At 50.7% G+C, this 23,997-nt stretch overlaps 1 protein-coding gene across 1 annotated transcript in view; it reads right to left on the reverse strand.

Moving 5' to 3' along the window:
- The window catches only part of LTBP2 (latent transforming growth factor beta binding protein 2), a 95,281-nt gene that overhangs the window by 39,570 nt on the left and 31,714 nt on the right, over positions 1 to 23,997 (reverse strand). The window contains exons 5-9 of the mRNA XM_012656226.1: positions 7,808 to 7,992; positions 5,565 to 5,735; positions 4,854 to 5,060; positions 3,893 to 4,176; positions 2,752 to 2,854 (exon numbers count right to left, since the gene is read on the reverse strand). Of these exons, the coding sequence (XP_012511680.1) occupies positions 2,752 to 2,854; positions 3,893 to 4,176; positions 4,854 to 5,060; positions 5,565 to 5,735; positions 7,808 to 7,992 (950 nt within the window). The remainder of the gene's footprint in view (positions 1 to 2,751; positions 2,855 to 3,892; positions 4,177 to 4,853; positions 5,061 to 5,564; positions 5,736 to 7,807; positions 7,993 to 23,997) is intronic.

The following is a 23,997-nucleotide window of genomic DNA, read 5'->3' on the forward strand; positions in this document are numbered from 1 at the left end:
CAGCAGCCATCCCTGGCATGGATCTCACGGCCTGGGTCTCTGCATCCCAATAGGCTCTGCTGCTCTGGACAGGCAGGGCTCTGTGCTCCCACTCTCTGCTGAAATCCTGTAAGTGCTGGATATGACGTTTAAATGAAGAATCCAGAGTGGCTTCACTTTCATTCCCACTAATGTCGCCTGATAGGTCTCTGGCCACTAACACCGCTGTCAAGTTGGCCTAGTGAATCAAAGAGGGGATACTGACCCCAGGGACCCTGCAGGACCCTAAGTGCTGTGCCCCCACCCAGAGGCTGCATCTCAAGGGCTCAGGACCATGCCTGGTGGCCAAACCTCAGATACCTTAGTGCCTGAAAACTTTCCCAGAGGGAAGGTTCCAAGAGGGGCCCAGACCTCAGCTGTGAGGAAGACAGGAGGTTGAACCCAGCAGTGAAGCAGGATCCTCGGGAGGCCCCTTCCAGAACCCTGTTTCTCAGTTGCATCGCTCCACTCCATTCCTGTGCCACCCACAGCTGTCGGCAGCTGAGCCCACTCTTCGCTTCATTGTTTCGCAGACTCCGGATGCAACACCACGACAGCTTCCAGGCCCCGAGACAAGGAGAAAATTCTGAGGCTACTCTTGAATTGCCACTTGGATGAAACCTCACTGCGCCCACCCAGAGAAGCCCGCTCCCTCCCAGGACAGCCCTACTGGGTCAGGAGGTCTCCAGAAAGGTGAGCACCTCAGTCAGCAGCAGCAGGTATTGGATGCCCCTCAGAGGGCTGATGAGGGACGGGGGAGAGACTCCGCCCGCTTGTCTGAATGAGCCAGCTCTTGGGAACCAGAACCTGCCCAGACAAGGGGCTTAGAAGCCCTGACTCCACCTAACACTTCTGACATGCCTGCTTTCCTGCAGGACAGCCAGGGCTGGGCAAGGCCTAGCAAGAGGCACACTGCGCTCCGGAAAATGTCGTTTCCTCTCTTGGCCTCACCTGCATATGCAATTTCCTTGAGTTGTTAAACTCTTCCCCACCTCTCTGACTGTCTTACCCCTAATCATTCTTGGAGACTCATCTTGGGTATCACCTTCTCTAAGGAGCTTGCTCTGATCCATCAGCTTGAGCTAGGGCCCCCGTCCCATGGTGCCTAGATGTAGAGGTTGTGCACTGCACAAAAGCACCACATCTAAAGGAATCATTGGCATCCTACGTCTGTGTATTTATGAAGATGGTTCAGAACAAATGGAAGGGGCATCTTTTTCCAGTTTGCACAAAGGTGCTACAGGACCAACGAGTGGCCCGGGTTCTGCTGCTTGTGTCCACACGGCACTCAGCACTTGCCTCGTCACTGCACTAGCCTCTCTATTTCTGAGGCCCCCCCAGCTGTCTATGGCCCCCCACTAGACTGTAAGCTTGGAGAGGGGAGGCACTGTTTTGACCCCATTCTCCGCTGTCTGTTCAGGGCAGGGCTTGCACACTATAGGTACTTCAGATGGGGGCTTGGCCAACGTAAATATTTGCTGACTGAATAGAATGTGGGATATAGAAGTTTCAAGGGTCTGCCTGACGAGAAGGAGAAAGGCAAACAAGGAAAGAAAAAAAGCAGCAGAAACATCTTTGGCCTGCAGGGAGATGCTGAGCAGTTAGTTCAAAGTACACCTGGTGGGGCATTTGCTTTTCCCTTTCTCGAGGGGTACTTTCTAACAACAACAGTGATGATAACAGTCATAGCTACAGTGTATTGACCTAACGCTGAGCACATGCATCGTCTCATTTAATCTCCATGGCAGCCCTGCGAGGCTGGCACTCTTACTGTTTCCATTTCACAGATCAGGAGACTGAGGCAGAGCTGGGACTGGTACTTGGTATGTGCTGGATACTTAAGCCTGGGAGCTGAATCCTACCGTTTGCTGCTTCACCAAAAATTCTGTCACACTGTGAAACCGTCTGCACTTATTTTTACTTTGGAAAATGTAGTCACTGCCCCACAGCTGAGTCGGATGTTGGGAACAGTCCAGCCCCTCCCCAAAGCCGACTCACCAAGCCGACTGCTGACAGGCAAAGAAATACGCACCAGTCCTAGGCCCAGGAGTGAGGCGTGGAGGGGGAGACAGACCAACAGGCAGAGCCATGCTCAGGCACAAGCACCTGGCCGCCCCCTCCCAACTGCAAGACCAAGACCTATGAGAACAGCATGAATGGGCATTTTGCTCGCTCCTGAACCCTCTGTGCTTGGCACACATGAGGCACCTGGTGAGTAGTTGCTGAATGAATGAATATATGTTAGGTTTTTCCCACCATCCAAAAGAGGGCAAGAAACTGGGCTTCCCATACCCCAAGGCTAAAGACATTCTGGGACAGACATTCAAGGACAGAGAGGGTTAGGAGGAGGCCTGGGGGCCCCACCAGGGAGAGAATGAGGGAAACACTGAGTCACCACGTCAAGACCTCCAGGCCCCTGACACCTGGGCAGGAGTGTATATGGGGACACCAGATGGGACCCCTAAAATCTGAGCAAGAACCACGGCAAGAGGGAGCAGACCTTCACAGGCAAGCAGATGGAGCGGGGGACCAGGCTGCACCAGCAGTGGCGGGAGCCGGCTGAGCTGCTGGGAGCCTGGGGTGCCAGCCACAAACCCCTCAAGGCAGGTCTGGGAAGTCCGCACAGTTTACCGGCCTGTCCTAGCTGCCCGGCCTCTGAAACCCTGGAGGGGAAACCCTGGCAGCAGAGGCCAGGCCCTGGGAGAGCTTCCCCCACAGTCACCCAGCACTCACCTGGTCTGGGCGGGCATGGGACACACGAGGTCACCCCCCAGAAGGCTCCCACACTGCCGCAGCAGTCCTCTTGGGCAGTCAGCTCCAGCAGAGGGTTGGCACACTGGAAAAGGGGTCACGGACACCTGTGACCCTCCCTTCTCCCCCCGCTGTGCACAGATGTCCCAGGAAAGCCTGGGACACAGAGCTCACTCCCCACATTCTGCCACAGGATACCCCCACCCAAAGGAGGGGAGAAGGGAGTCAGCCAATGGCCTGGAAGAGGGTAGAGAAATCTGCAGTCCACTCTGCCAGACCCCAACCTTTGTGTTTGCAGGTGGGACACCCCAGACACAAGATCTGCCCTGTGCTAGTCTGCAAACCACCACCCTCCACAGATTCAGCTCATAGACAGAGGGTCCCAGAGGACAGGTTTCCTCTGTGGAACTCTAGGGTCACCCACCGTGTGGGCCCCCCTGTGCATAGAGCCTCAGGCTCAGGGACGCCACAAGCTGGGAGACCAGGGAGGATCTGGGAACTTGGGGTCCTTATTCCTTAGCTATCTTACCTCCTCCAGTTCCCTTGCCTCAGAAGGGGTTTCTGGAAACACTAAACTGCAGCCCCAAGAAAAACCATCCTGGGTCTGGTGTAACCTCTATTCTTGGGTGCCTGGCCTCAGAAAGCTCACTTGACTTCCCACGTGAACTGTGGATGCCTCCAGTGGGGGAGGGAGGGCTTCTCATCCTTATACCGCCCGGGCTTTGGGGTGTAACTTCCATTTGCTAATTCCACTTCTCTCGACCTCAGTCTCAATTGGATCCTAACAGCCCTACTGTCTGTGCACTGGGAGATCCTAGGCTCGGCTCCCAGAGAGCCCAGGATTTAGCGGGACGAAGCTCTAGGCTGTCTTCGCCTGAGGATGCTGGTGACAGCTCCTCCAGAGGGGATCTTCCCGGGGTCCTGTTCCGCATGCCTGGTAGGAGGCCCGGCCTCCCCATACTTGGGCAATTTTCTGCCCTGGGTTTTCCCACCTGGAAAGTGGGAGACTCTGCAGACACTCACATTCCATAAGAACATGGAGGAGAGCGAGCAGGAGAAGGTGGAGTGGGGGCAATTGCTGTTCTGGAAGGCTCCAGGGCTGAGGCACGAGCTGCTTTCTCACCTGTCCATTCACAGCACCCAGGTAACACCGGCCCAGCAGCCCCCGAAGCCTGGGTGCCGTGGGGGGCAATGGCCGAGGGGACTCTCCAGGCCAAGCAGGGATGCTGTTGCTGTCCGAGAGGCTGTGGCCAGGGCTGGCGGGGAGCCGGGGTGGGGGTCTGGTCTCCACGCTGTTCTCCTCCAGGGCCTCCGCCTCAGCCCGCACCCGTGCCACCTGGTGGATCTGCACGGAGGCCTCGGGCGGGTGGTGAATGTGCACCTTCACCAAGGAGGGGTTCACAGAGGCTGGGCACAGGGGCTGGGTTAGAGCCAGGGAAGTGGGGCCCCACCCTCACTTCCCCACCCTCTGAGATGCGCCTACCAGCCCTGGGCTAGGAGGGCCACTGGCTGTGTGTCTCCCCAAAAGTCTCCCTCCATTTCTTTGCTCCCTACTTGGAGCCCCAGAACAACTCCTCTGTGAGGATGGGATGAAGCACAAGCTCCTTCCCTGAAGAACCCTCATGGTCAAGCCCCAGACCACCTTCCCTCCGCGCCCCTGTACAACCCCCGAGCTCCAGCCCATGGACCCCGCCTGGTCCCACCTCCGCGCCTTCGCCTGCGCCAGCCCCTCTGCTTGACCACATGCCACCCATTGTTTAGAGCCTGACCGCAGTTCATCCCCTCCACTAGCCTCCCCAGAGCGCTCCCAGCCTGGGGGCCTCTCCATCCCCGGACCTCCTAGAGAATTCATGCTTTTTCTTCCCCATGGCATCCAGCACAGGGTTAGGGCAAAAACATGTGGATGAATTCAGATGGGAGTGGAAAGAGAAGTTCAGGGGATGAAACTGAGAGCCAGAGAGAGGGAGGTTTCACTGTAAAGGGATGGCTGGAGACAGTTCCCGGTCCCCGGCACAGCAACAGTGGCCGGTGACTGTATCCACCTGACTGGCGCTCCCCCCAGTCCCGGCTGTGCCGGCACTCACCGAGCTGGTTGGAGAGAGGCAATGTGAAGGTGGACTGCTTCAAAGGGCCTTCCAGCAGGGCCCCGTGGCGGGAGCCCCTCCCTGGAGGCTCCTTGTCCAGCTGCGGGACAGGCAGGTGGCAGAACTTCCCGGTGGAGTTGGTAGGGCACCAGCACTCGTCCCTGCCGATGCAGCGGCCTCCATTCAAGCAGGGGATCTGGCAGAAATCTGCAACATTGGCCCTCAGGGTAACGGGTGGCGGAAGAACAGCAGCACCCACCATGTGGCCGGCCAGTGACAGCAGAGAAACAGGGGCAGCAGGACCCCAAATCTGGACGGCGTGTGTAGCCCAGAACCCCCTGAAATGCAGGGATTGTCCACGAAGCCCAGGGGTGAAGCAGGGGAGATAATAACTAGCTCTTGCCTTTCTAAAAAGCCCTTTCATGCCTTTCCCTGTCCCCAGCGACAGCCTGGGAGATAGGGTGGTGGCATTGTTATGAACTCCCTCACTTCTCTGTTGAGGAAATGGACTCGGAGAGGTTACGTGGCTCCCAGAGTCACACAGCTAGGCTACGACAGAGCTGGGTGGGGACTCAGCTCTTCGCGTGATTTGGGACAACTCATGGAGCTACAGCACAAGAGCAGTGGGCTTGAATTCAAGGCAGCCCTGGTCCTCTGGCCACCCACCCACCCAGGGCCAGCTGGGACCCCACTGAGGGGCGAGGGACTCACATATGCGGAAGCCAGACTTGGGGTCGTGCCCATGGCCTCCCTGGCTGTACAGGGTGGTGGTATCACCCCGCTCACAGCTGTTGGCACAGTGCCCTCGGGCACAGGTCTGCTTGCAGATGGTGGGAGTGAAGACGATCTTGATCTTCTTGATTTTCTCTGTGAGGTTCAGCCCTGCAGAGAGAGGGCTTGGGTCCAGGGGGCAGGGCTGAGAGGCACAGCCATGACCGCCAGAGCCTGGTTAGAAAGGCCCACGGGACTAGGGGTGCGTCCATCCTGAGGGCATTTGCTGAACACCTACGGGATGCAAGGCCCCATGGTGGGGGCAGGGTGATACCTTTGAGAAGCTCACAGATGTGCCAGCCACCAAGCTCATGCTCCATGCGCAATAACTCAGCCCTCTTCAGTGGGTATTACTTTATATTGAACCCTTGGAAATTGCCATTTTTGCAGGCTGCTATGGCAGAGTTTGGGCAATTTTCATATGTCCAACCTCATATTTCCATTTTACAGTTAAGGAAACAGGCTCAGAGAAGTTTGGGTTGACCCAAGCAACACAGCTAGCAAGTGCTGCGGCGGGACTTTGAACTCAAGGGCAGGGAATGGATTGCAGCCCAGGCTTGCCAGAGGGGAGAGTTTTCTAAGAGAAGCAGAGGAAGATAAAGCCTGGAAGAAGGATTAGAGACAGATTCCGGGGGCCTGACTACCAGAACAAGGATCAGGCAGGGTAGTGGAGAAGCCATCGTCAGCAAGATGTCCTCCCGCTGTGAGGTGCAGGGTGGGCCAGTAGGCAGGGTGACCAGCTGGGAGGTCATGGCTGCAGCGTGAGCTGAGGTCACCTCATTTAATGAGGGTGGTAGCAGTGGAATTGCAAAGGAAGATATTAATTCAGTAGGGGGAGCCGGGCGAGGGGAGCTGGAAGGCAGAGGGTTGAGGAAGGAAGGAGAGAGGAGGAAGTGGAAAAAGTATATGCGGACCATGGGTTCAAGAAGCTTGACTGTGAGGGGAAAAGATAGAGAGGAAGCCAGAGGAAGCAGAGAAACAACTCTGTGTGCATATGCGTGAGTGTGTGTGTGTGTGTGTGTGTGTGTGTGTGTGTGGTGTTACTGGGAAAGCTGGAAGCAAGTGTATGTGTTGAAGGGAAAGGGCAGAGAGGAACAGGTTGAAGACACAGAAGGTGGGGGTGATACCTAGCATTCCAGAAGACACAAAAAGGGTGCAGGGGTGTGCCTTACACAAGGGGTACGCCTCCCCTTCAAGATGGCAAAAAAGGAGGTCATCAACCGTAAAAAGGAATGAAGGACTAATCATGGTGCAACATGGATAAACCCCCAAAACGTTATGCTGAGTGAGAGCAGCCAGGCACAACAAGACAACACGTTGTATGATTCCACTGTGTGAAATGTACAAGACATGTAAATCCACTGAAAGTAGATCAGTGGTTACCAGGGGCTGGGGGGACAGGGGACGAGGGAGTGACAGTTTAATGGAGTGATGAAAATGTGGAATCAAATACTGGTGATCGTTGCACGAAATTGTGAATATACTAAAAACCACTGAAGTACATGCTTTAAAATGGTTCATTTTACGTTACGTGAATTTCATCTCAATGTTTAAAATGCTCGGGCGCAGATTCAGCTAAGGGAGTGGTGTGCATGGGTTGAGGAGCTCCCTGGGAGGTGGGGGGCGCGTCCGTGGGCTGATGGATGGGAGCTTGGGAAAGTGGGGGAGGCCCGGAGTAGCTGCTCTGAGGGCTGGAGGGAGAAAATGTCCAGGCACACGAGGAAGGGATGCTCGGCGACCACAAAGAGTGTGCCATGGTGTGAGTCCACGAGATAGTTCCGTCCGTGGGCGGCAGCGGCGCAGCTGTAGGTGCTGAGGAAACGATTGGTTGGGTTGGGTTGATCCGGGAGGGCTGGCGTTTGCAGGAAGGAGGAGGTAGAAAGAAGGAGGAGTTGAGGTTCAAGGCTGGATATGAAGGAAGTGGAGGCAAGAGGGGAGGACAGACTGGACAGAAGTAGAACAGTCAAGGGTCAGTCAAGGGTCACAACAAGGACAAAGTCCAGATCAGCTGGTTCGGCCCCCGCCTCCTGGGGCCTGGCACAAAGCAGGTGCTCAGTGAGTGTTTGTTGATTGGCTGGAAGAATGAGGGACAAGGTGACAGCTCAGCCCCTCTGTGAGACCGGAGGGGGAAGCAGAGATTTAGAAGCCCAGCTCTTCTAGGACCCAAGATAGGGCACCCTTACCCCAGGGGGATGAAAGGTAGTCCAGACCCTGCTGGGTGCCATCTCTCTGCTCAAGGCCTGGTCCCGAGGGCAGGGCGTTGGAAGTCAGCTGGCCACCGGCTGCCACAGTGGGATAAAGTCGGACGGTCCGGGACAGTCCCACATGCTGCTGGGAGGGGCGGATCTGGCTCAGCCCACTCAAAGTCCTGTGGAGACAACCAAGGCACGGGGGTTTGCATCCCTGAACACCATCTCTGTGCCATCCCTCAGCTGGCTAACTCTGTAGAAATACCTACCCCTGTGTGGGATAGCCAGGCTTTTGCTGGGTTATTCTGGGCAAGTCACTTAGCCTCTCTGGGCCTCAGGACCCTTGACTGCAAAATGAAGGTGCTAGACTGTTCCCATGTAGCTCTGACATTGAGTCTTTGGGAGCCCCTGCCCTACAACCAGGTCCCGTGCCCAACCCCCATCACTTCCTAATACAACCCTTAACATGAATAACCTGTGGAATAGGTCCCAACAAATACACACTCACATTGACTCAGGGGTGGAGCCTAGACTCTCCCTCTTACTCGTTTGTTTGTTTGCTTGTTTGAGATGGGGTCTTGCTATGTTGCCCAGACTGGTCTTGAGCTCCTGGCTTCAAGCAACCCTCCCGCCAAGGCCTCCCAAAGTGCTGGGATTACAGGGGTGAGCTAATTTATTTTTATTGTAAGAATAATATAACAAAAACATGAATTCATCATCCCCCGCTGCAACACAGCAAATACTTTTGCCTGTTTTAACCTTTGCTCACATATATGATTTTACCGTATTGTCATCACTTATAAATACAATTTAAATTCTGATTTTTCACTCAACATTGGATCACACTTTATACAATTCCATTTTTCTTATTTGTCATGTTCATTGCTACATCATAGTCTATCTGAAGATAAATCACAACTTATTCAGACATTCTCCTGTCACATACTTGGATTTTTAAAAATTTTTAACTGTGGACATCCCTACCCATATGGTAAGGATTTAATATTCTATTAAAATATACCTTTAGTATAGGGGAATTCATCATACTATTCTATTTTATTCTGTGCTGAGTCTTGCTTGTAAATGTTTTATAAGAAAGATTTGAAAGGATTATTACTTTAGGATGAATTCCTTGGACTAGAGTGACTACATCAAAGGTTATAAACATTTATGTTCTAGGTACGCACTGGTATATTGCTCTCTGAAAGGGTTGCATCAAAATGTATAAATGGACCACTTAGAGCACAACCTTGTCAGCATAGCCTATTATTAATTTTTATACTTTGCTGATTCTGAATAAGCATAATAAAGTGGTACTTCAATGTTGCTTTCACCTCCCCCTCATCTTTTTTTCCAACCTACTTCTGAGGTTGAAATGTTTTCAGGTATCTATTTACCACTTGTGAAAAGTCTCTGCTCACGTCCTTCGACATCTTAACTATTTAAGTTGCCTCGTAGATTTCAACACATTCCTTTTGTTTACTATTGGGCAGGCTGCTCTAAAAGGCAGCCTCCATTGTAAATACCGTCCTTGTTGAAATGTCTACGATCCACTGCATAGACGACAGTGTCTGGACTGTGGTGGGTGTGAGGGTATTGTGGACATTGAAGCTGAGAGGGCTTCAGTCCTTGCCCGAAGCTAAATTGGGGTCCCACCATGCCAACCCAGGGCGGCCTGACTTGAAAGCCTGTGTTCTGTGCCACCCAACAAACCAGCCCAGACCGCAATCGAGGCTCAGCCTGGAAGCCTTCCCCAGTAGGTCCCATGCCCAGTATCCCCACTGGATTCCCTGCCCAAGTGGGGTGAGGTCCTGCCACACTTTCCTTCCTCCGTCCCCACCCCAGTTCTGTTGGCCCTGGGTACCCAGGCCATGAGCAAACTCCTTCTCATCCGTTCCTAGCAGAAGCCAAACAAGGAGAGAGGTCAGGGCCTGGCCACCCCAGCCACTTCAGCACCTGCCCAGCCCTTCCCCAGTGCCCTTGGCTCAGGACTGGACTCCCATGAACGTTAATGCTGCTCTTCCTCCTGGTTCTATCAGCAACGAATCCTTACCCTGATGGGCCCCAGCCAGACCTCACCCTACTGTCTGAATTTGAGGGCTGGAGTAGGAGGGAGATCCTGTTAGCCACCCCAGAAGCTCTGGGAGCTGTTATGGGCCAGAACTGGGAACCCAAACCTCAGGCATCTAGTCTTCATTCCCAGGAGAAGGCTGGCACAGCCAGCTGCAGCAGAAAGGACAATACTTCCAAGAGCTTCTGAGAGAGTGCTCGAGAGAGGTGGCGAGCTGGCCGGTCACTGGCAGCCTCCCCCTGGGATACCAGGCTGGTGCCCTGCTCAGGTTAGAGCAGCACCACAAAGCATTCTAGAGAAGCGAAAAGGGTAGCTCATGTTCTGCCCAGACCATCTGCTGCTTTTTTGAACTTGACCCTGACAAAGAGCTCTCCAATCTGGACAAAATGAAAACTCTGGATTCTTTCTCTGTGTCTTCTTGTCATTGTAATGTTATCATTGCTGTCACTTGTTTCTGTAATTGGCACTGAATGCTAATGGAAACCAAGATTCCAGAGTTCAAATCCCTTAAGGGCCAGTTGGTTAGCTTTGCAGAGAAGAAAACCAAATAAACAAACCATGCATTCCCTAGTTGTAGACAGGATCGGGCTGTACAGAGGATAGAGGCTGGGATTTGGGCCAGACAGAGGTCAGTTCTGCCTCTTACTAGCAGTGTGGGCTCGAGCAAATCACTTAGTGCCCCTGCGCTGCAGACTCCTCATTAGCAAAACGAGCATAGCAATACCTACCTCACTGGGCTGCTGTGAGGACTAAGAGAACAGTGAGACCATGAGATTATTTTGCAAATATAAGTAAATGGTCACACTATGCCAGAATTTTAAAATCACATGAGTGAAGGGGAAAAAAGGGCTTGGCTATAGTTCATACTAAGTACTTCTCCCCAGGCAAATAAGAAAATGTGAGGAAGTCACTTAAATTCTTCTTCATCTAAGAGAGATAAAAAGACTCCAAAAAAAAAAAAAAAACTTGTTATTGTTATCCAGTGTCCTTATATCTAAAGGGTCAAGTGCCTAATCTGATGTCAACACATTTTTAACAACCAGAGTCCTCTGAGCCCAATTCATTGTCATCTACTGTTGTGATGGATATTTGGGGTTAAATGACAGAAATTTAAGAGCCCTGCCTTCTGAAAGGCTCACAGCAGTGTAAAGAAGGACACCTCTATTCTTTGACAGGTCCTACGTCTTATACAAAAAGCAGCTAAATAAGGACACTGCTTCCTTCCTTCATAAACGCTAGCCTAGTCCTTAGAGCTGGGCAGGGCTGCAGGCTCTTGGCTCCTGCTGGTCTCCAGCTGGGTGCCACTGCCCTCACCGCTTACTTAGAAGGGCACAGGCAGCTAGGATGCAGTGGAGATCATGGACTGTGGAGTCTGTAAGCCCAAATCGTCTGGCCTTGTGTTATCTCTGTGCTCATCGCCCTTAAACAAATCACAAGCCCTTAGCCAAGTCCTGGCTCTGTGTCCCATCCTAGTCTGAGTTAGGTTGTGGCCATCAACAGAAGGGTCTGGCACCATGTTTGGACCAGTGGTCCAAAAAAGCAGTGTCCCCCTTACAGACAACAGAGCAGTGGCAAGAGGGACAAATGAAAGCCTCAATGAGAAGGGGACTTTCTTAAACAACTGCCCCTGGGAGAGGCTCCATCTACTATCAGTCCTGGAAGAGCCACTGCAATTTCATCAAAGGACAGCGGTTGCCAAGCTCACCTGGCATGAGAATGGAACTCATCATCTCTCTGGGATTATTCCAGGGAAGTCCTGGCAAAGCTGCCACAGTGGACTAAAACAGCCATCTCTAGACTTCAAGATTTTGTGGATCAGTAAAATTTTGAAACAAATTGGGGGGGGGGCAATGTAAAATTGCTGACTTTTTAGTTAGGGAGGGAAGATATTAAAACACACACACGCACAACTATCAATTATTGCCACCATAATGCCATGAAAGAAAAGACATTTCAATGCCCAAAGGAAACATTTGAATAAGCTTGACTTTGTGTAAATCTCACATTGACTTTACTGTCTTCATTTCTTTATGGACCATAAAAAATCCATCACAGACCAGCACCAAGCCAAGAGAGAGCCATTGGATCCACTAAAGTCTGTTCTCGCCTGAGGATCAGAATCTTCTCTTTCAACCAAATGGGGGGGTGTGGGGGTGGGAATTCCCATCCCAGTTGGCTGGGATCTTCAGACCCACGCGAAAACTGCCTGGGCAGTTTGTACCCGTAATGGTACCACTCCGTTAAATGGGCAGGGTGTGCTATGACCCTGCCTGACATGCCAAGGTTTCTAAACAGCAATGGGGAGACAAATGGGTGAGGGACTCCATGCCCTCCATCCCCATCCAATTTCACCCCAGCCTGGTGGCCTCACTCTGATTTATAGATTGGGCTTCTAAATACAGTTGGCCCTTTGTATCCATGGATTCTGCATACACAGATTTAACCTACCCTGGATCCAAAATATTAGGAAAAAAATAATAAAAAATAACCATGGTAAAAATAATACAAAGTTTAAAACCAATACGGTATAATGACAATTAATATTTATATAGCATTTACATTGTATTAGGTATTACAAGTAATCTAGAGTTGCAGTCCCTAACCCCTGGGCCCCGGTCTGTTAGGAACTGGGCGGCATATCACCACCTGAGTTCCACTCACCATCTCTCCCACCAGCCCTCTCCTCACTCCCCATCTGTGGAAAAATCGTCTTCCTTTAAACTTAGAAACTGGGCCACACAGAAGGAGGTGAGTGGCAGTCAAACAAGTGAAGCGTCATCTCTATTTACAGCCGCTCCCCATCGCTCTCATCACTACCTGAGCTCCACTTCCTAACCCACCCACCCCCCATCAACCATGGAAAAACTGTCTTCCATGAAACTAGTCCCTGGTGCCAAAAAGGTTGGGGACCACTGATCTAGAGGATTTAACGTATGCAGGAGGATGTTCATAGGTTCTAAGCAAATACTACATTGTTTTACATAAAAGACTTGAGCATCTGTGGATTTTGGTATCCTCGGGGGTTCTGGAACCAATCCCCCATGGATACTGAGGTACAACTATACTATTTTGTTTGAAAATGGTCTTACTGCTAAAAGAAAGTTTAAAAATATCACTACAAGGTGAAGAATCATTATAGCTATCATTTATTGAGCTCTGAGCTAGGTACCTTATACATATCATCTTGTTTATTTTATATTAGTGAGTGAAAAAAGTAATTTGCAGAATAATATGGATAGTATGCCTCTAGTTTTGTGTTTGAAGAAAACCTTCTATCTCTCTCCCCCAATAGATGTTTATACAGGCATAGGAAAGGTCTGGAAACATCTGGAAATAGTGGCTAGTCCTTGGGAATGAGAATGCCTATGTATATGTAACTACCATTTTAAACTTTCTATATTCCTACATTTTTTAATCTTTTAACAATAAATATGATCATGCAGGATAAACATGTATTTGTTTTATAATCAAAATAAATCTTTATTCTTCCCAGCAACTCCATGTTATAGATAAGGAAATTGAGGCTCAGAAAAAGCGTGGTAAGTGCGTGCACATGACTAGGACCTCAGGTGGACTGTGGTAGCTAACAGAGGTACGGAAGTTCACGTATAATATGGATCATGTCTAGCAGAAACTCTAGAAAGCTTCAGGGAGGAAGCAACATTTGAGCTGGGGCTTAAGGGATGGGTAGGATTTTAACAGCCCAAAAGAAGGAGGAAGACATTCCAGTTCAGAAAAACAACATAAGAGATGCATGAAAATGGGAAGCCACGTTTAAGGAAGAATGAGCAGAGTTTGGATAAAGCACAGAATGGAGCGGAGCGCTAGGAAGAGAAACAATATCCTTTTGGTGCCTATCGGGTGGCAGGCATCACACTAAGTGTTTTATATAATATATCATTTATTATACTTGCCCAGACAACTCTGATCAAAAACCTCTGCTTGGCCAAAACCACTTTAACAAAGTAAAAAGATAAATTGACAAAATGGGAAAAATATGTGCAACTCATATCATAGATAAAAGATGAATCTTCATAATATCTAAAGAGTTCCTAGGAACAGAAAAGACAGAGACCAACAGCCCTAGAAGAAGAATCAGCAAAGGATATGAACAAACGGTTCACAGAAAAAAATAAAAAAATGTTTCTTAAACACAGGAAAATATGCTCAATCTTTCTCCTTATAAGAGATGTGCAAATGGAAACTACTCTGAGAGAGCATTTTTTAATCCATCAGATTAGCAAAAATCCAAAAGCTTAATAACACACTCATTTGGCAAGACTGTAAGAAACAGGCACTCTCAGATGTTGCTGTCAACCCTTACGGAAAGCAATTTGGTGATGTCTATCCACATAGCAGTGCATCTGTGCTTTGACTCTGCAGTTCCACCTCTGAGACTATCCTGTAGATAAACCAGTTATGGTAGGAGCTGCCACCCTGCCCAGGTCCCCTTCCCAGCTGGTGCATCCCCAGCTGCTGCAAGTGTGGTGGCTAAAGGCTTGCACCTGTGACTTCTTTTGAGCCATACTCTTAGCTGATGGGAACCACCTGAGAAGCTCCTCCCACCACCATGAGCACATGGCCAATGACTGCCTGAAAGGGAAATTCAAAAGCCCTGGACCTCTTGTCTCAAGGTGAGACAACTTTGGAAGCTCCATCCTCCATCAGGCCAAAGCTCCATTAACCTGGGCCCACATCCTTGCTTGGCTTTCTCCTCTTTCCCACTCTGCCTCCTTCTCTCCCTTAGCACTCCCCCAATAAATCACACATACCTGAATCCCACCTCTAGGGGACCTAAGACACTTGTAAATAAATGTCCAAGATGATGTATTAACAAGATTTTTCATACAACACTATTTTGTAATAGCAAAATGTTTTGTACAGAATAGAAACAACTGAAGTGTCCTTCAGCAGAGGATTGGCTGAACAAACCAGGACCTGTCCACAGAATGCAGTAATACACTCTGGAAGCAGAAAGAAGCAGCTCCTTTACATCGATTAGGATATATTTTTTCATGACATGAGAAAATGATATGAAATTCAAATTTAAGTGTCCTTAAAGTTTAATTGGAACACAGCCATGCTCATTGTCTGTGACTATTTTTTCCCTCTGACAGCACAGTCGAGTAGTTGCAAATACCATATGTCCTAGAAAGCCTAAAATGTTTACTATCTGGCCTTTTATGGAAGATGTTTGCTGACTCCTGGTGTAGGGGATGTAAACTTTTGTGGAAAATAAGTCTGCATGTTGCAGTTATTTGCATATTCATAAAGCAACCTTGGAAGGATAACCTGGAAAATTAAAAACAGTGGTTACCTATGTGTGTGTGGGGGGGGGCAGGAAGTGGGAAGTAGGGGGAGGGGAATAAACTGGTGCTACTCTGTGACAGGAATGCACATCACATGCATTCTCTCAGAGTTATGGAGTTATACTCATTATCCCCATTTTATAGTCGAGAAAACAGAGAGTCTGGAGGTTCTATACCTTGCTGAAGGTTGCAGAACTCTTAAGTGCAGAAGCCAGGTTACCAACCCAGGTAACTTCATCCTTAATTCACCCACCATTTGTTGTTTCTTTATTGCCATTTTACAGATGAGGACATTGAGGCTTTGGGGGATTAAAGAAGAATAGGTTGGTCCTCTACAGTGGGGCCTCTAAAATATTGGGGGAGGCCGGGCGCGGTGGCTCACCCCTGTAATCCTAGCACTCTGGGAGGCCGAGGCGGGCGGATTGTTTGAGCTCAGGCGTTTGAAACCAGCCTGAGCAAGAGCAAGACCCCGTCTCTACTAAAAATAGAAAGAAATTAATTGGACAGCTAAAAATATATAGAAAAAATTAGCCGGGCATGGTGGCGCATGCCTGTAGTCCCAGCTACTTGGGAGGCTGAGGCAGTAGGATTGCTTGAGCCCAGAAGTCTGAGGTTGCTGTGAGCTAGGCTGAGGCCATGGCACTCACTCTAGCCAGGGCAACAAAGTGAGACTCTGTCTCAAAAAAAAAAAAAAAATATTGGGGGAGGTGTCCACGCCGTATTAAATGGGCAGGGGGAAGTGCCTGGAGATTTTGGAGCAGGGAAATGACATGGTCCAAGGAAGGCTCTGGAGCCCAAGAATGGCAAAGACTCTCTTACCCTCTCAGCCCCAGTGGGGGCTGGACAAAGGGACCAGCACCCCTGCAAAGGTAAGGGAGTACAAGGGGGCACATGCTAGGCTTGGACACTCTTGGTCTTCAAATGGGTCCAGGACATGATGCGGGGGGCACTCTTAAATGACAATTATTCTGGTGAAAGATGATCTGGTGGAGGATGGACCAGAAAGGGGAGGGCAAGAGGTCAGCTGGAAGGTTTGGCTGTGGTCTAGGCTAGCAGTGGCCCAGGAAGGGGCCAGGAACAAGGCATGGAGTCAAGGGATATTTAAGACGTAGAGACACAGATAATTCCCAGCTTTGGCTTGGACGAGTCTAGAGGGGCTTTTGAGAGCTAATGTCTCAACATGACAGACCCAAGAAATGGATAATGGGCTCAGTCTTGGACATGATGAGTGTTTTGAACCTCAAGGTGGATCTCAAGATGGAAACACTCAGGAGGCAGAGGTCAGGAGAGAGTTCTGGGGCTGTAGACACAGTTGGGGTGGAGGGAGATAGTAGGTGAAGAGGTGGTGGGTGCAGAGTTAACGGGGACGGATGGTATCACTCAGGGAGCAAATGCAGAACAAACCACACTTTAGAGTCCACTGCCGGACTGAGGCGTTAACTCTGCTAACACTTCCCGATCTAAAAGGGGAAAATGTGGTCTCAGTTTTAAGTTTTGCTCCCATAAATTCTTCTCCAACCTTTGGCGCCTACTACCACTTGTCTGCTAGCACATGATTAAACAAATGATCAAGCTGTAAATTAATATTAACGGAAAAATGTGGCAGCAGCCCACCACACTTCATTCGACAGTTTGTTCTCTTCATGGACACGTGCATGTGCCTATAGCTGGGTTTTTTGTTTTTTTTTTGCACATACAGACGATCGTCATAGTTTCTGCTAATAAAATTGTTCCCAACTCTAATCATGGAATTAACTATATTGATAGTTCATGGCATTCCTTATGGCTTCCAGGTGCTCTGACACCTAAATGGTTTGAGAAATATAAGAGTAAAGAGAGAACGAGGAAGGGAAGAGGGGGCCTGGGAGACACAAAGGCTTAAGGGGCCAATGGAGGAAGACGCTCTGAAGGCCCCTGGGAGGGAGCAGCCGGAGAGTAGGAGAGAACCAAGGAGAAAGCAGCAAGAGAGGAGGGTGTTCCCACAACTCTCCCTCTGCTGCTGGCCAAAGGGGCAGGGGCTGTTCCTTCCTGTGGCTGGGGGCACACTCATGCAGGGGAATGTGTCCTGGCACCTCCCAATTGGCTCAGTCTCCCCTGAGGATCTGGGTGCTGGCAAGGCAGGGGGCAAGCCCTGGCAAAGCTCTGCTCCCCTCTCCACCTGCCTGGCCAGGCAGGCCTCACGCACAGGCCAGGGTCAGATGGCCCTTGGCTGCCAAACCCCAGGGGACCCAAGACAGAGACACAAGTGTTGAATGCTCAGCAGATGGTGCATGGATGGGAACGTGTACTCTCCTTTACTGGGCGGCACAAACACGGGCACCCTCGCTCCCTGGTGCCTATCTGGAAAGGGCTGAGAGCCAGCCCTCTCCCCGGTGTACCCCAAGTGTCTCAAGATCGCTCCTGCTGCTTCACCTGCTGTGCCCACCCACCCAATCCCTTCGGCCTCACTGGTCAGCCTGGAGCCCCCGCTTGGCCCCACCTGGCCTGCTCTGAGGCTCTGGGCCTCTGGATGCTTCTGTGGCCGCACCCAGGTTGGAGAGAATTGAAGCCCCAGCACAGAGACCCCAGGGGATGCCTCTGCCAGGCTTGGGGGTGGGGAGGGGGTAGAACCCTGCACCCTGCTCCGCTTCCCAGCCAGCTCCGGAGGGAGCATAGCATCCCTGTTTCTAGGCAAGGGAATAAGAAGCAGAGGGAGGCATGAGCTTTGCATGTCTTGGGGAATGTCGGGGAGGGGGACACCCAGCCCCTGCTTGAGGTCTGCTCCCCACCTCAAGACAGCCCTGAAGTAGGTGCTGCCTCGGTTTCTAAAGGGTCCAGAGACTCCTGTGAGCCTCATCCCTCTCCTCTACCCTCTAGACCCTCAGGCGCGGTCACCATGGACACTTTTCTACTGAGCAGCCTGCAGTGTAGGCTGCCTGGTCGCCAGGCCCTCACCCCTCGGTCGAGACACTGTGTGGCCATTGCTCTGTCCTGGCTGGGCAAGGGAGCAGGGCAGGAGAGCCAGAGCAGGCTGCCTGGGCACTGGGATCAGACTTGGGCCATCTCAGGGGCACAGGTGGGAGAAGGTGGCCCTGAGGGGCTGCCCAGGGCCCCAGGAAATGCCCTTCATTTTCTACCTAGCTTGCCCAAGTGTCAAACTGCTGGGGCAAAAGCCCTCTCCTTCCCGCCAGGAAAAAGAGCCTCTCCAAGAGCTCCCCTGCCTCCTCTGGGCCCAGCGGGACCTCCCAAAGGGCTGAAGCTTGGCCAGGGATGCCCACCCCCCGAGGGGAAGGGACTGGGTCCTACCCTGTTTATGTCCTCCACGGCGTCATCACAGCACTGGGCACACAGCTGTTGCCCCCAAAATATTTATCGCACTGAACTCTGAACTTCCCCGTGGCTTCTTCCAGCTCTCCTGCTTCCCTGGAGCTGTCTCCTCAGCTCTGGCTGGGCCCCATTCTGCAGCCACCCAGGGCCAGCGGGCAGTCTGAGGCCTTCGGATCCGAGTTCCCCTGGGAAGACGTGTCAGCCCATAGGGAGCCTGGATTTCATGAATCCATTGTTCTACCACTCCCATCAGGCACTGTGGGAAGGGCTTCTTGCCCACCAAGAGCTTACAGTCCAGACTGGGAGGCAGGGCTAGGGAGAGGCCTTGTACACCTGGTGCCTTCGTGCCAGTTACAAAAGTGGCTCCTGTGGGCAGCTGGTTAACAGAAGTCGCCCCACTTCCTTTGGGCTGTTATAGCAGGGTGCAGGGACTGGGTGAGCAGAATACAGGATAGAAAGATTTTAGCCCCAGGGTTCAACGCTTCATCTACACCTTTGTGCAGGGTGCAACATGCAGCCCCAGGACAAGACCCTGCACGTGAGTGTTTCATAACAATCCAAGAGCGGAAAGGCAAGAAAGCAGCAGGAGCCAGGAGTCTCGTGGAGTACGCTGTCCAGCCAGAACTCGCCAAGCCTCCCCAGGCAGGCGCGGCCCTGGGGCTGGGTCTCTGGGGAAGGCTTTCCACAGGGCTGAGGAGGACAGAGAGAACCATGAGCACAGAGGGACACATTCAGGAATGTGCTGGCATGGTGTTCGGGGGGTAACCAGGCCCATCTGGTTAAACAAAAAACAAGAGGGGCCAAGGATGAAAATACTAATAGCAAATAGCTACATAGTGCTTATGATACCCCAGGCCATGTGCTCAGCACTTTATGTATATTAATTCATTTAATCACAATTAAAATTAGAAATTAGGTATTATTATTATTCCTATTTTAGAGATGAGGCCCAGAGAAGCTAGGTAACTTGTCTAAGGTCACATAGCCAATGACTAACAGAGCCAGGGATCAAACACAGGGATCCTGCAGATATTCTGGCTCGGAGCCAGTTTTGCTGTTTGAAAACTCTACTTTTGGACTGAGCTGTAGAAGGCCAAGAGTCTGGGCCTCATCCTATGAACCTCGCACATGAAAGGGAAGCCTTGAGGTGTTTTCACCAGAAAGTGACAAAGTTAAGAATGGTCTCTTAGGCAGATGGTCGTGGAAGATTCCTCCCTGGAGGCCCCCACCCTGCCCAGGTTTGCTGACCTCGCTGTCTCCTAGGGCACTCACAAAGCCTTCCCAAGGGCTGGGTGTGCTTTAGCTACTTGTGCACGTCCAATGGCTGGATTTGAGCTCTTAAAGGCAAGGCATGGGTCTGAGTCATCTAGTATTCTTTGTGCCTGGGAGAAAGGAAGGGAGGAGGGAGGGAGGAAGGAAGGAAGGAAGGGAGACAGGAAGGAAGGAAGGAACGAAGGAAGAAAGCCTGAGCCTGTCAGTTGCCTGACTCAGAGATTATCCTTCTTTTGAGCATCCTTTTTTCCAGCTGGCCTGACAAATCCATCCAGGACATACATAGAATGAATGGCAGAGGGATTAACAGGGAATGTGGGATTCGCACTGGAGAAGTTTATTTATTCCTGGCTTATTACTTGGAATGTCTCTTGGGGATGCAGCTATGGGGGCTAATTGCAGAGGACCCCCTCTTAGCACAGGTTGCTGTCGGGGCAGATACCTGGGGATATTGAACTGAAGGACAAAACGTGTGTGTGCAGACGTGCTGCTGGAGCCCAGATCAAGGCCCGGGCCTGGCCTGGCTACTGGATGGGATGCCAGCTCGTGCCGAAGGGCAGTTATTCCTCCCAAGGCCAAAGACAGGAAGCCAGATGTGCTGAGCGCAGAGATCAGACCATAATGAGACTCATCCCTGGCATCTTCTCCTCTGAGTATCTGCTGTTCCAAGGGGCGTGGCTGGGGTGAAGTGGTGGAGTCTCTGGGAGCCACAGTACTCCCCACACGACCCACCTTGATCAAATAACCACGACACTCACTAAGAGAGACTGAGCACCAGGCACCAACCACATACCACCTTATAAAGGTCCCTAACGTAACAATTTGTGATTTTAATGTCTCAGAATGGAGTCACTCATGTTAAGTGACATTAAGCCCACATAAAAATTGTTTACCCCTCTCTCAAAGTGATAAACACATATGCAATAGGCCGGGCATGGTGGCTCACGCCTGTAATCCTAGCACTCTGGGAGGCTGAGGTGGGCGGATTGTTTGAGCTCAGGAGTTCGAAACCAGCCTGAGCAAGAGCGAGACCCCGTCTCTACTAAAAATAAAAAGAAATTAATCAGACAACTAAAAATATATACAAAAAATTACCCCGGCATGGCGGCGCATGCCTGTAGTCCCAGCTACTCGGGAGGCTGAGGCAGGAGGATCGCTTGAGCCCAGGAGTTTGAGGTTGCTGTGAGCTAGGATGACGCCACGGCACTCTAGCCCGGGCAACACAGTGAGACTCTGTCTCAAAAAAATAAATAAATAAATAAATGAATAAAAAAAAAAAAAAAAAACACATATGCAATGGATTGAGGTGATAAGATAGTATCTGTCATTGTCTGGTACCACCCGAGACCTGAAACAAACCAATGAAAAGTAAAAGTTGATGGAGATAATGAAAATAGTCCCATTTGGGAGGATCATAAGAGTAGGCAGGACCCGGCCTTGTTGAAGATGCCTTTGAAGGCTCTGCCTACGCGAACTCTGAGGCCTTCTGTCCACTTTGGCAACCATCACCAAAAGCTTTGTCTGAGAGAAACCCCCTTGCTGACCAGTGTCCCAAGGACTTTTGAACCCATTCAACTCCTGTGTTGGCACACTGGTCTCCCGAGCCATTACTGTGGTTTGTTGCCCCACTCTTACTACTGTCTGTGTGCTAAATGTTGATTACATAATTGGTAGTGTGTAAAGCCCTCACAGTGAACTGTAAATTTAACATATATAATTGCTACTGAGTCCCTGTAAAACCTATGGCTTTGGGTGGAGTTAGCACACCTAGGCACAAGCCCTATTAATATGTCAATAGGCATAGTCAATAACAGCCCCCAACAACAACCTGAGAGGCAGGTCTCACTCTCCCGGTAGGACATATGAGAAGTTTGGGGTGTGGAGAAGGAAGGTAGCTGGCCCGAGCTCCAATAACAAATAGCCAAAAGCCAGGATTCTAAAGCTCAGATCTGCTGGGCTCTGAAGCTCATCACGCTCCTGCCATCACCGCGGCTGAACCCTCCAACAAGCTGCCATGGTGGTGCTGCAGGAACCACAGAGAAGCGTATGAAAAACAGAAATGGCTGCGGAGCCGCAGTGGTTAAAAGGGAATGAAAACACAGGCAGGGCCTAGGGCCCTGGCAAGTGCTACAGGAGATTAGCGGAGGAGGTGGAGGAGGGAGAGGAGAGGCATTTGGGCTGAGGGGACTGAGCCAGACCCATCTCCCAAAGCCACAGAGCCTGGCATACGGGCATCTCACCACCAGCAGCTTGGCCATGAGGTGTCCCCCTCCTGAACCCTTGAGTTCCCAGCTCGTGGCCTTTGGGATCCCTCCACCCTCTGTGATGCACCCCTCCCCTCACCCCAAATGTACACACAGAGTCTGGCAGGCATGGCTTACTGGATAGCAAATACAGGACTCTGACTTCAGATGCATTTACCTCACTCTTGGGCCTGCCCGGACAAGCCCATTGTAGACAAAGACAGCTGGGGGGTCGGGTCAAAGATACACTCCTCGGAGGCTGGCCACAGTCCAGCAGCCCACAACCAGCCTGCCCTTCCTGCTCTCCCAGGGGCTGGAAATCTACCCCAGGGCATAAACAAAAGGAGATTTTTATGGGAACTAGGACCCCAAACCTGGGAAGTCTTCCTTCACCAATCTAGCAGCCCAAACCCATCAACCTATGATGTGCCAGACACCTGCTAAGGAATTTTATTTTATTTTTTCTTGGCCCTTTACATTTGTTTCCTTAATTAGTACAACAACCCTATAATAGAAGAACTAACATCCCCCATTTTATAGACGGAAAAACTGAGGCACAGGGGGGCTGTTAACCTGCCCCAGGTCATCCCTAGCAGGGAAGTGCTCGGGTGGGTCTCCAGGCCTGAGCTATGTCTGCCTTCAGTGGGTGAAATTCCCACCCTGCTGCTCACTCTTAGCTAGGACAGGAAACCTCACCAGGGTGAGAAACGCCTTCAAGTGCTCTGGGCAAACTCTCAGAGTTTCTAGTGACCGCTGCTGATTTTCTGATGTAAACAAAAGGCTCAGGTAACCCCAGAGTCAAGGGACAAATAAGAGTGGGTGCCATTCATAGAAGAGCTAAAAGATGCAGTTACATGTATTAGTAAATCTTCATGACAATTCTGTAAGGTAGTAATGGTTATCCCCAACCTAAAGATAAGAAAACTGAGGCTCACAAGGTTAAATCACTTGTTCTAGGCAGCATGGCTGTTAAGTGGTAGAGCTGAGATTCAAACCGAGGCTTAGCTAACTATAAGACATAAATTATTTCACAATTCCACCCTCACATGCTACTGTGTTCTGTAGGGCCTCGGACCTGGCCCCAAAAAGTCAGAAAAGAAAGACATGTGGAATCAATTTTCTCCCCAAGGAAGAGGTCCTGGAAGGGTGTGGTCTGGCTGGGGTCTTTGGAGGATACCGCCTTCCCCCACAGATCCAGACTCCCTCAAGACACCTCGGACGCAGCCCCCTCTCTCCCTGGGCACAGGTGGGTGGACATGTCGGGTCATGGGCAGGGCTGAGGCTCGGGGAGGAAAATGCAGCGTAGGCGACGGCTGGAAGCAGAAATGTGGTAGCTCCAGAGGTTTTGATCTGTAATCTTTGTTTTGCAAGGAACAGGGATTTTTCTCTTCAAAAAGTACTCAACTTCCTTGAATTTTAGACCTTGCACAAATATTTTTTTAGGAGAAATAAGATGAAAAAAAAAAAAACCCCACAGAATGCCTGTCACAGCTACTCACTTCCACAGTGAATCACGGACACAAAACCACAGCTATGTGGCTAGCAAAGGAACTGTGTGTTTTCACATTTCGTTATTGGGAATCATTTGGCAATCTTCACTGTGTCATCTGCAGACAGGCAGACGGACAGACAGACACACACACCCCTCTGGGATCTAAGCAGCCTCCTACAACACAGTCATCAGATGACTTTGCATTTAATCCATTTTCTCATTCTAATCCTTTTCTGGGAAATTTTCCTGCAAGGTTTAAAGCTTCCCCTTTAGCCCCTCTGCAGAGGCGGTGGGACAGTGTGTTTGCGCATGTCCTGTGATTTGGGGAGGAGGAAGAGGAACGCTGAGACCCTGATTCAGTTAGTTTCACGAGTGAAAACAAGTGTACGTTTCACAGTCCCTTTTTTTATTACTGTTATCATAATAGCACTTCACTTTGCTAAAGCGATTTTCACCTGGGAAGCTCACTGTGCCTTTTCTGACAGTGGCAA

The sequence above is a fragment of the Propithecus coquereli genome, unplaced genomic scaffold (assembly GCF_000956105.1).
Source record: "Propithecus coquereli isolate 6110/MARCELLA unplaced genomic scaffold, Pcoq_1.0 Scaffold5, whole genome shotgun sequence".
In the NCBI taxonomy this organism is placed as follows: domain Eukaryota; kingdom Metazoa; phylum Chordata; class Mammalia; order Primates; family Indriidae; genus Propithecus; species Propithecus coquereli.